The sequence below is a fragment of the Vigna radiata genome, chromosome 7 (genome assembly GCF_000741045.1).
Source record: "Vigna radiata var. radiata cultivar VC1973A chromosome 7, Vradiata_ver6, whole genome shotgun sequence".
NCBI classification, from domain to species: Eukaryota; Viridiplantae; Streptophyta; class Magnoliopsida; order Fabales; family Fabaceae; genus Vigna; species Vigna radiata.
The window spans coordinates 15,463,514-15,476,988 of NC_028357.1; the positions used below are offsets into that span (position 1 = coordinate 15,463,514).

The window sequence follows — 13,475 nt, forward strand, 5'->3', positions numbered from 1 at the left end:
TTTGAAGACATGTTGCATAATAGTTTTAGGATTTTAGTATTTCTAATTAGTTAAATTTTCCCACCACAAAGTAGTCACAATCATTTGTATTTACATATTGTTAGTTTTAAGGAGTGACACTCGATATTCTATAAATTACTACATTTTATAAAAATTTTGGTTTTGTATGAACATAATGACCTAAATTTTAGTTCATAAAAATTATAAATTTTAGATCCAAAATATTAAGTATTAGCATGTATGGAGGTGTTGGTAGAATTTGTGATTAGTTTGAAACAATAAGTCTAACAAGCAAACATCAATTTTTTAAAAGTTTCCACGTGTAATTATAAAATTGAAAAATGATATTTTAACCCAATTTCTCTTACTCCAATTTTATAGTAGCAATTTCTTTGACATTTTTAATTTCTTTTTCTAGTCAAGTTGGAATTTCGAAGAAGAGAAGGTGTCAAAATTTTATTTTAATAAAAGTATGTTTTTTTTCTCCTAACATTGACTCTTTTCTCTTTTCATTCCCTCCGCACTTCCTATTTATTACTTTTTATCATTCAAATTAAAAGAACGAAAATATTCAGAAGACAAATAAGAATATTTAAACCCTTTTAAATAATTGAAATTAATTACATTTAAGTAATATAGATAAAATACCGAAAATAAAGCAACAAACATAAAAACATGTTCAATGCGATCTGAATTAAAAAAAAGTATATTTGAAGGGTTAAATTAATTTACAATAAATATTAGAAATATGAAAGCTTGGGATATAGCTAAATATAGAATTTCCGAGAGAAGGGGAATGTTGTTGTCATGGAAAGGCAAAGTGCTAAAGATATCCAAAGAAAAAGTGTAATAAACCGAAGAAGGAGGTATGAAACGAATTATAGGGAGTGGAGAGAAAAGTTAGGAGAAAAGAGAGTGGAGATAGTTGGAGGTATGGGTTATAAAAGGGGAAGGTGAAGATGGAGATTGAAGCAAGAAGCCGATAACAATCCTTCTTCTTCCAATAATACAAAGGAAGGAGATAGGAAAGGGTTGAATTAAATCTAAAAAGAAAACAAAAAAAATGGGTCGGATATCAAGTTTAGTGATTGGTTTGATGGCATGCCTGATGGCAGCATCAGTTCGTGGGGAAGACCCTTACATCTTCTACACCTGGAACGTTACCTACGGCACTGTTGCACCATTGGGTGTGGAACAACAAGGCATCCTCATCAACGGCCTGTTCCCAGGGCCAGAAATAAACTGCAGCAGCAACAACAACATTGTCGTCAATGTCTTTAACTTCCTCGACGAGCCCCTCCTCTTCACCTGGCACGGTATCCAACAGAGGAAGAACTCATGGCAAGATGGCACCTTGGGAGCCCAATGCCCCATCCTCCCAGGTACCAACTATACCTACCACTTCCAAGTTAAGGACCAGATCGGCAGCTACTTCTACTACCCCTCCATCGGCATGCACCGCGCCGTCGGAGGCTTCGGTGGTTTGAGGATCTACAGCCGCTTGTTGATCCCAGTTCCCTATGCTGACCCCGCCGACGAGTTCTGGGTCCTCATCGGTGACTGGTACGGCAAGACACACCAAACCCTCAGGCAATTCTTGGACAGTGGCCGTAGCATTGGCAGGCCCAGCGGAGTCCATATCAACGGCAAGAACGGTGGCCTTGAGCCCGCTTACACCATGGAGCCTGGCAAGACTTACAAATACAGAATCTGCAACGTGGGGATCAAGGATGCCCTCAACTTCAGAATCCAAGGTCATCCCTTGAAGCTCGTTGAGATGGAAGGCTCACACGTTGTTCAGAACATCTACGACTCCCTCGACGTTCACGTTGGACAGTGCTTCTCTGTCCTCGTAACCGCCGACAAGGAGCCCAAGGACTACTACATGGTCGCCTCCACTCGCTTTACCAAGAAGACCCTCGTCGCCACCCGCATCATCCGTTACTCCAACGGTGTCATCCCCGCCTCCCCTGAGCTTCCCCTAGCACCCGAAGGCTGGGCTTGGTCTCTCAATCAGTTCCGCTCCTTCCGTTGGAACCTAACCGCCAGCGCCGCCAGGCCCAACCCTCAGGGCTCTTATCACTACGGCCAGATCAATATCACTCGTACCATCAAGCTCGTTAACACCCTCAGCAGGTCCGGTGGAAAACTCCGCTACGGACTCAATGGTGTCTCCCACCTTGACAGTGAAACCCCACTCAAACTCGCTGAGTACTACGGTGTAAGCGACAAGGTTTTCCAGTACAACCTCATCTCCGACGACCCCGTTTCCCTCATCGGCGACCTCACCCTTGCTCCTAACGTCATCAACGCCAACTTCCGTGACTTCATCGAAATCATCTTCGAGAACCCCACAAAGGTTCCCCAGACTTACAACTTGGATGGCTACTCTTTCTTTGCCGTCGCCATTGAGCCAGGGAAGTGGTCACCGGAGAAGAGGAAGAACTACAACCTTCTGGATGCTGTGAGCAGACACACCATTCAGGTCTTCCCCAAGTCATGGGCTGCTATAATGTTGACATTCGACAATGCTGGTATGTGGAACTTGAGGTCGGAGCTTGGCGAGAATCGTTACCTGGGACAACAGTTGTACGTGAGCGTTTTGTCTCCAAACAGGTCCCTAAGGGATGAATACAACCTTCCAGATACTCAGCTTCTTTGCGGCATAGTCAAGGATATGCCTAAGCCACCACCTTACTCTTCCTAAACTTGCTTTCTTCTTTAATCAGAGCCACTTCGTCGATCTCTTCAACACTTGATCATCATTACACTCTTCGATCGACGACATATTCCTTCCTTTAATTGATTAGCTCTTGTAGTTAGTTTATTTCTATCTTTGTGGTCACTGATGTATCAACCCTTTCCTATAATCAATGATATATATTCACTCCTTCCTTCCACTCTTCTTCCCTTTTTCTTTTCCATCAATCACTCTATCTACCTACTTTTAAATAACTCAACAATTATATCTACAATATACATATAATTTCTATACTGTTATATATTATTTCAGAAATAAATTTAGTTTATCTTAAATTAACGACAAAAATCACTAAAAAAAAAAGGATAACTCAAGATCTTTATCGATACACTCCTGACTTAGTGTCATCTCATCTACTTCTCTCATATTATTAGAAATCAAGCAAAAAAAATATAATACATAATCTTCCAAGAAAAACAATAATTTATCACATTTTTATACTTGTAATAGAAATTTAATTAATACGAAGCATATCTTATTTGAACATGAAACATATCTTATTTGAGTATGAAACATATCTTATTTGAGTGTCAGAACGTCTTCTAGATATCAATCATCGATCCGTGACGATAACCTTCTTAGAGAAGTTTGGAAGATCGTGACACGAAGCAGAGTAAGCCAGGATGACCGAAACACATAATTTTTATCTATCATAAGCAACAACATTATTAAAAGATTTTGATTTCTACACTTATTATAAAAAGTTACCAATATATCCCTATCTTTATATATAACCTTATAAAAAAAGTAAAAATAAAAATTCTTATCAATGGTCTATTTATTAGTAATTGGCCTAACACACCACCTATCAGTCTTTTTAATCTCATTCTATAAAAGGATAATGACACAATAATATTGTATCTCATTGACAAAATAATAATAATAAAAGTGTACTAGAAATAATTTCAACCATGTGAAAACTAGATATCAAATTTTTAAGCCATATGTTTAAAGATTGACCACCACAAAATTTGAAATATGATTGTTTCACAATAATGTTTTATGCCACCATTAAAAACTATGAATATTATTATTTTGTTTAAAATTTTTATATATATTTACTTTTATTATTTAAATATAATTATTTTATTATCAAAAGAGATTGTAAAGTAAAAGAGATCAAAAGGTGGATGCGAAATGATAATTTTAAAGAATAAAACAACAAAATCTCATTTTGAAAAGATAAACTCAAAATGAATATAAATGACAAGACACATAGAATTATAAAAGAAAATACAATNTACACTAGTGGAAAAACGCTATTTAACATCACCACATAGATGTCGGTTGTTCCGTCAACTGACGTAAAATGATGAACGGTGGCAACTTTGTAATTAAGTAGGGCAACTAGACGTNGTGGAAAGCTCCAACCGATGAGTGAAGAACTATAGACGTCAGGGCCTTTCAACAGTGACGTCTAAAGGTCTGCCAGATAAGGTGAAGAGTCGAGCTATAAACGTCACAATGACAAACACCGACGTTTAAAGGCCTCAGAGGTGGTGAACAGTCGCGAGTTAGACGTCGGTGGAGACCCACAGACGTCTATAAGCTGACAGGTAGTTGAGTGTCATTAATGGTCTTAGACATAGACGTCGGTGCCCCCTGTTAACCGATGTCTATAACTTGACAGTTAGGTGAAACTGTAATGATTGTTCTGATAACTAGACGTCGGTTGCATGGTAACCGACGACTATGTCCAACTAGACGTCAGTTGCTCAGATATCTTCCATTTGAACCGATTAAATTTCTTCTTCGTTGCATTTTGATGCAGTCTGTGACGTGTTCTTGGGCGACGTTCTGCCTATATTTTTGGGCGTGCAGTCCTCCAATTCCCTCCATTGCTGTTTGAATCTGCTAAGAAGGTTAGCTTCTATGTTTAAAACTTTTATTGTATGTGTGATATTGTCTTTTGTCTATGCATGTTATTGGCTTTTGCGTTTGCATGTCTTTGGCTTTTCGGTATGCATGTGTTATCGGCTTTTGAATATGTATGTGATAAATTTTAGCTGTGTTATTATAATTTGTATCATTGGCTATTTAATATTATAATTTCAAAATATTTGTTCATAACTTTGAAAATGTTATCTTCAGTTCACACATCCTCAAAAGCAACNGATGCATGAGGCACCAATACCTGAATATGATGATGGTCATGATGGTGATGACATGGCTGAAGCGGAGGATGATCCGATAGCAAAACTACTGAGAAGAATTCTCAAGTTCAACAAAGGATCAATACAAATATACTGGGATTTAAGAGTATTTGGTCTCCCCCCCAACTTGCCAGTATATATCACATTCAATGATGTATCGGAGATCATTTCGGGAGACAAGTGGTTGAATATTTTCGTTATTCAACTCTGGTGTATGTAAGATAGTTAATTTTGTCCATAATATTTTAATTTAGATGCCTACTTTGTAATAAGTTAACTTTGTTGTTATAGGTACATGGACACAATCATTGTAGATCAAGGTCGGTCTTCCGTTTACGGATTTGTTGAACCTCAGACCGTTCAATGTAGTGGTAACACAGCTGAAATGAAACAAATGCAAACATGGATGGCTGAGTCAAATAGAGACATATACCTTGTCCCATACATTGACGGGTATGCCTTGTTTTATGTAAAAGGTAATTAAAGTTTACTTAATTAGTTTACTAACTATTTATGATGTTCCAAACAGGGCTCACTGGCAACTAGTAGTCCTCATTCCCAAAAAAAATACAGTTGTCTTCTTCTGTTCGCTGCAAAAGAAGATGAAAGATGACTTGAAATTCCTGCTTCAAGGGTAAGTGTTTCACTAAAAATGACTTTTAATTTCATGTCGGCCTTAATTTTTAATAATTTCATACTTATATTAATATTACTTTCTGTTTTAATGTAAATAGAGTAATGGGTATATCTCGAGGTCAGCTAAATAAAGTGTTGTATCCCAAGGTTTCAGGTGACAAAATTTTTCTGAATTTCAGGTGAGGTTATATTCGAAAAATTAATTTTTATTAAAAAAAAATTGCCCCGTAGACGTCGGTTAAGGCAAACCTGACGTTCACAGACATCAGTCAATGCACAAAGCGATGTCCAATAAGTAACAGTGACAAAACGATCCAGCTCGTACATACGTCTCTTTTGTTGACCACTGACATCTATGGTAACGTCTATTGTTACTGCGCCTGACGTCTATTTGGACGTCGGTTGTGTGCAAAACCGACGTCTATATACACGTCTGTCATTACCTAACTGATGCAAAGTAACGTCACTGGAATAGACGTCGGGTACGAAATTGACGTCAAAAGTCCAAAATAACCGACGTTAATCAGCGTTTTTCCACTAGTGCTAAAAGTAAGGTATAAAAAGGAAAATCTTGAGAATGGTTCTAGAATGGATTAGAAAAACCAAAACAAACTAAGAACGAATTGATGATTTGTCTTTAGCATTTTTTTATGCTTCACAAGTGACGAAACAAAGAATTCAAGAAAGATCCCCATTGGACACGAATTTAACCAAAGAAGGTTATATAAGTGTGAAGGTTCACTTGGAAAAACAAGTTCAATATTAAATTATTTTAGCTATTGTATGAAGTGATTAATGTAGGAAATAACCAATTAAAATGCACTGTCAAGGGTTATTTTTTATTTTTAGTTCTTTCTCCTTCTTTTATGTTTTTCTTATCTTCTTTTCAATTTTTCTAGAGGAGAATTGCGCTTTTTTTGGATTTCAAATTTAAATATTCTCAACAACTCCTTAATAATCACACCATCTAATGCATGCTATATTTTTTGAACTTTAAACTTCTTGAGTTCATTAAAGGCAAAGAACATTGGAATAGAAACTTAAAGAATCAAGTTAAGTTCAGACAACAACAAGAAAACAAAATAGAAATCTAACTCTACAAAACTTGTTACTAACTTAAGCACAAGTTTGACCTCAAATATGTAACACAAAAGCATACAGTGAACAAAGCTCCAAATATTTTTGTATATTTTAATCTTCAATGATGTAAAAAGAAATTAAAATGGTTAAACTAAGAAGTAATAAAAATTTGGACTAAACATGACATTAGACAAAACATTTAAATCATAAAGTATAAAAAAACACAAAAATCCACTGATATTTCACAAATTAATTAATTAAAATTTGAGATAATTGATTAAAATGACTCAATAGACAACAAAAACACAGGTAAATAATGAATTAGTTGATTAATTTGGGACGTAATCGATTAAAATAAAACTTACTTCACATTGCGTTGTTTTAAGAAGAATAAACAAACTTGAACCAAAATTTAAAGACAAGACAAAACAAACATATCACTCAACAAAAGAACATATAAACATGTAAGGAAAACATTAAACAACACGTATTGAAATTAAGATTACTTATCTCTTGAAGAATTGTGGCTCATGATGCCAAATGGTGGAAGCCAAATCTAGAGACCTAAAGTTGCTCCATGGAAGTGATGCGTTGGATTGCAAAGCCAAATTGGATGAAGGTTTTGATTTGTTTAATGAGTGGATAGGAGTTTGTTTCTAGAGAGAGGTTTGAACAACTCTCAAGGAAAAGGTCTAGGAAAAGAGTTTATAAGAAAAACTATCCTAGTGAAGTTAGAGAAAGTTGCAACTTGGGAGAGTTTATATATATTAGTTCCAAGTTATTTTTACAAAGGCTGAACTCATATAAAATAAGGTCGGAAGCTAACCAAAGACTCAACAAAAGAGAGGGAAAGTTAAAAAATTCAAAGTTGGAAAAGGCTCCAAAATAGTCATGTTTAAAGTTTGACTGACCAGCTGCCATGCTCATGCTTTGCACATTTCCACATATGCAAAATGCAAGCTACAACTCTCCAAAGCAAGTGTGTTAGAGTTCTTTTGTTAAGACAAGATCGTCTAAAGACTAGATCATCTAGCAACTCAAGTTTTGAAGTTTAACAAAAGCCTTTAACAAAATATCGCTTTGAATGAAATGTTGTTTTAAAGAAATAACGTATAAGAGAAAAATATATTGGAACATCTTTTATAGAAAAAAACAATCTTATAAAAACATTTTATAGACTATATTGTTTAATGAAGTGTCTGATAAAAGGAAACATTTGTCTTAATAAATCATCTAATAGACGATATATGTAACAAATGACACTTTACAAACAATATTTAAACGTCTAAACAAACAACATCTTTAGAGAAATCATTTTATGAACAGAAGCATCTATCTCTTGTTAATATTGAAGTTTAAAATGTGTTTTATTCAAAATAATTTTAATTTAGGCAAGTGTCTTCATAAATGTACGGTCTAACAAAAGACCGATAAACATTTCATATCTCAAACAACTTTTGATAAAACATCTAATGTTTTACACCATCTGATCATGTATGTTGATTGTTTTACTAAGAGCATTTATTAATGAGATGACAAGTGATAAAATGTTTTGAACACGCAATATTTTTTAGTTTGTCTTTTACTTTAAATCCATTGTGACAGATAATTTCTATCTATCGTAAACAACAACATTATTAAAAGATTTTGAATTCTACACTTATTACAAAAAGTTACCAATGTATTGTTATCTTTATATTTAACCTTATAAAAAAAAAATTGCTATCAATGGTCTATTTATTAGTAAGTGGTGTAACACACCACCAGTCAGTCTTTTATAATCTCATTTTATAAAAAGGGATAATGGCACAATAATATTGTATCTCAAATCAACAAAATAATAATAAAAGTGGACTAAAAATATTTTGAACCATGTGAAAGTTGGGTATCAACTTTTTAAGCCATATGTTTAAAGAGTAGAAAGACTTTATTAGAATCACTACACCCAAGAAAAAGACATTAAGAGATATGAAGAACATTCTAGGAATGTTTCCTTGAAGACTTATGTTATGACACATCGTACAAGCTATGTTTTGCTAAAAGCTATGACAACATTGTACCTTTTCGAAGTAGACTTGAGTCTGACTTCTCACCTATAAAGGCTACCAGATCTACATGATGTCAAACTCTTTGTCTAACGCTCATTTCTCAAGAAAAACTTTAAATAGACGAAAGCTTGAAGAGAAGACAAGAGGGATAATAAAGTGAACTCGTGAACACTAAAATCAGCTCACTGTTACTCTATATCGTCTGAAGCTAAATTTTCTAGAGAAAGAAACCTTAGCAAAATCCCAAATTTCTTTGTATTGCTTTTATCCTCTCTTTGAGAGTTATCAATTTGTATTTGCTCAAAACACTGATTGTGTTGTATATTCTGAAGAGAATTAAAACACTTGGCGTTTAGCTCAGTTGAGTTAAACATTCTAGACAGTTGTCTAAGGTTGAACCAGAAGTGGTTAGAATACTTATATACTAGGAGTGGTTAAAATTGGACTAGTTGCGTTACTAGGTGAACCAAGAGTGGTGAGAATGCGCATTGTAAACCTAGAGAAATAAAACTTGTGTAATCTTCTTGAAGAATAATGGAACCCCTTAAGAGTTCTTAAGGAAGAACTGGATGTAACTCAATCAGGTTGAGTGAATTAGTATATACTATTCTTTATTACTTTGATCATTCAAACGTTTTCTTAAAGCTCTTTTTAAAGGCTATCGTTTGAACATATATTTTCAGTATCAATCTTTTGAAAAACCATCAAAAACCATTTGTGAAAAGCTTTAAACACATTGCTCACCTTCTCCCCTCTATCTAGTCTTTTCCTATGATTTTAGTTGGTGTCGAATCTAACCTCAAGGGTCAGTTCTTAACAGGACTTGAGGAAATGATCCAAATCACAATGGAAAGTGAAAGACATGCCATCAGTTGTCCTCCTCTGTTAAGGGGAAAAAAAGTTCAATCTTTAAAATAAAGAACGATTACATTCTTTGAATCATGTCATATTAACATATGGGGTATTATGGCAAATGGAAGAGTTAAGGTAGTCTGGTGTTTTCTTACCAATCTCTCAATTGTTTGGTCAATGAATGGAAGAGGAAAGAGATATTTTCGAGTTGCTTGGTTAACTCTTCGGTACAAACTCTTCATTTATTTAACAACCACGTAATAATTAAATACTAGTCTTCATTTCGCATAATAGTTACCCCAATCTTCTTGGGAACAACTTGGATAAGAGATACCCAAATGTTGCTTGAGATGTGGGATATATGATGCTAGCCTTTAGTAGCTTGGTCACCTCCTTCTTTGTAGGACCCAAGAAAATGTAGTAAATAGGGAATTAAGTGGTTTTGAGATTTGAATATTATTGTTTGAGAATTGGTTTTAAGGTTTAGGTGTTTAATAGAATTATAATTGTCATGTTAATTATTTCATGTTATTATTGATAAAGTGTAACACATGATTGATATGTTGATAATTGGGTGATTGGTTTGTGTGTGTGTGTCATTACATTGTATTTTAGATTTATGGAAGGTTTTAGACGAAAAGGAAATAATAATACTTTTATCGCATCTGATGTATTTTTCTTTGGATACGTTTCAGCTTAGTGTATGAATAAAATTTTCTACATTAAAACTGGAGAAGAAGATTACAGTGATGAAAACAGGACATTAAAAAAACGAGCATGTTAATTTCGCGTAGGAGAGATTATCAAGCTTTCCACCTAAGCAAAGTTGTGACCCTCTATTCACCATTCGCGATCCTCTTTTTCTTCACACTTGCAGCAAAACCAAAACATATATATAAAATTGTCACTCAAATTCGTGAAGCTCTTCGTACGTCCATCATCTCCATTGCCTTCATTTCGAACCCTAACTCCATGGCTACCTACCAAACATAGATCCAGAAACAAAAATCAAAATTGTCGTCGTTATTCATCGATCATTTTCGCGACTCAAACCCTAGCCATAAGTGTCACCATTGCCAACCATCGCGTCATGGCACATGAATTTGAAAAACCTTGTGTTTATCAAAAGGAATGTGCAATTGAATTAGAAAGCCTTCACAATCACAAACCCTACTATAGGAAAACCCTAAATTGCATTTGAATATGAAAAACCCTTTCTTTGTGATCTGATTAGAGATAAAATTAACCTCAGGCACCCAATTATGAGTTTCATAGAAAAATAGAAATGTTTCGGTTAGAAGGGGTCGAGGATCGGTCATCCTGGCTTAGTCTATTTCGTGTCACAATCTTCCAAACTTCTCTAAGAAGGTTATCGTCACGGATCGATGATTGATAAGTAGAAGACGTTCTGACACTCAAATAAGATATGTTTCATGCTCAAATAAGATATGTTTCGTCTAAATTAAATTTCTATTGCAAGTATAAAAATGTGATAAATTATAGTTTTTCTTGGAAGATTATGTATTATATTTTTTTTGCTTGATTTTTAATAATATGAGAGAAGTAGATGAGATGACACTAAGTCAGGAGTGTATCGATAAACATCTTGAGTTATCCTTTTTTTCAGTGATCTTTGTCGTTAATTTAAGATAAATTAAATTTATTTCTTAAATAATATATAACAGTATAGAAATTATATGCATACTGTAGATATAATTGTTGAGTTATTTAAAAGTAGGTAGGTAGAGTGATTGATGGAAAAGAAAAAGGGAAGAAGAGTGAAAGGAAGGTGTGAATATATATCATTGATTTAGAAGTATAGGAAAGGGTTGATACATCAGTGACCACAAAGATAGAAATGAACTAACTACAAGAGCTAATCAATTAAAGGAAGGAATATGTCGTCGATCGAAGAGTGTAATGATAAAATAGCCAATGATACAAATTATAATAACACAACTAAAATTTATCACATACATATTCAAAAGCCGATAACACATGCTTACCGAAAAGCCAAAGACATCCAAACGTAAAAGCCAATAACATGCATAGACAAAAGACAATATCACACATACAATAAAAGTTTTAAACATAGAAGCTAACCTTCTTAGCAGATTCAAACAGCAATGGAGGGAATTGGAGGACTGCACGCCCAAAAATATAGGCAGAAAACGGTCAAAAACGTCGCCCAAGAACACGTCACAAACTGCATTAATTACGAAGTTGCCACCGGTCATCATTTTACGTCAGTTGACGGAACAACCAACGTCTATGTGGTGATGTTAAATAGCGTTTTTCCACTAGTGTAGATTGTATTTTCTTTTATAATTCTATGTGTCTTGTCATTTATATTCATTTTGAGTTTATCTTTTCAAAATGAGATTTTGTTGTTTTATTCTTTAAAATTATCATTTCGCATCCACCTTTTGATCTCTTTTACTTTACAATCTCTTTTGATAATAAAATAATTATATTTAAATAATAAAAGTAAATATATATAAAAATTTTAAACAAAATAATAATATTCATAGTTTTTAATGGTGGCATAAAACATTATTGTGAAACAATCATATTCCAATTTTTGTGGTGGTTGAAATTATTTCTAGTACACTTTTATTATTATTATTTTGTCAATATGAGATACAATATTATTGTGTCATTATCCTTTTATAGAATGAGATTAAAAAGACTGATAGGTGGTGTGTTAGGCCAATTACTAATAAATAGACCATTGATAAGAATTTTTATTTTTACTTTTTTTATAAGGTTATATATAAAGATAGGGATATATTGGTAACTTTTTATAATAAGTGTAGAAATGAAAATCTTTTAATAATGTTGTTGCTTATGATAGATAAAAATTATGTGTTTCGGTCATCCTGGCTTACTCTGCTTCGTGTCACGATCTTCCAAACTTCTCTAAGAAGGTTATCGTCACGGATCGATGATTGATATCTAGAAGACGTTCTGACACTCAAATAAGATATGTTTCATACTCAAATAAGATATGTTTCATGTTCAAATAAGATATGTTTCGTATTAATTAAATTTCTATTACAAGTATAAAAATGTGATAAATTATAGTTTTTCTTGGAAGATTATGTATTATATTTTTTTTGCTTGATTTCTAATAATATGAGAGAAGTAGATGAGATGACACTAAGTCAGGAGTGTATCGATAAAGATCTTGAGTTATCCTTTTTTTTCAGTGATTTTTGTCGTCAATTTAAGATAAACTAAATTTATTTCTGAAATAATATATAGGATCGCGATATATTAACAACGCGTTTTGACAACGCTTTTGACAACTCCACGTGTCGTGTTGTAATTGGTTGCATTTTATTTTTTTTTTAAATGAAAATCTTATTTTGAGGGGGTCAGACTAAATTTCCAAAACTGTCCCGCTTCATTTTTGTTACTGAAACCTCTGTTCAGAAGAGTTGGTTCTCACTCTTAGGGTTCATTTTCAAATTTTCGTTCTCTCTTCTTCGCAGTTCTTCTCCTTCGCACTGTCATTTTTCTCCTTCGTAGTCTCGTTCTTCTCCTTTGGACTCTCTTTTCCGTTTTCCATTTTGAAGGTTTTTTATTTTCATTTCAATTTGTGTGTTTGTTGTGTTGACTGTATGCCCCTTTGAGTTGGTGTGGTGTTCGTTTGGTTGTGGAGTTCGTGGTCTGCTTTAACCGGTCTTCGTGGAAGGTTTGTTTGAAGTTTCTCGTTTTATCTTCGTTTTTGTGTGCAATGGCTTTGACACCTGACATTGGTTATTCGAACAAGGTATGTACTTTCTTCGTTTGACGCATTCGTATGCGTATTTTGCGATTGGGTTCTTCGTTGTGTATTTTCTTGCTTATTTTGTTGCTTTGTTGTTATGCGTAGTGGGTTTTTTCACGACTTGATACATTTTGGGGTTGGGTTATTCGTTGTGTATTTTCTTGCTTATTTTG

At 34.0% G+C, this 13,475-nt stretch overlaps 1 protein-coding gene across 1 annotated transcript; it reads left to right on the top strand.

Annotated features, from left to right (window-relative positions):
* Positions 1 to 789: 789 nt before the first annotated feature.
* On the top strand, positions 790 to 2,900 carry LOC106767378 (L-ascorbate oxidase homolog). The gene has a single exon (XM_014652258.2). It carries the CDS (start codon positions 1,064 to 1,066, stop codon positions 2,705 to 2,707), a length of 1,644 nt encoding a protein of 547 aa, XP_014507744.1. The 5' UTR covers positions 790 to 1,063; the 3' UTR covers positions 2,708 to 2,900.
* Positions 2,901 to 13,475: the final 10,575 nt, after the last annotated feature.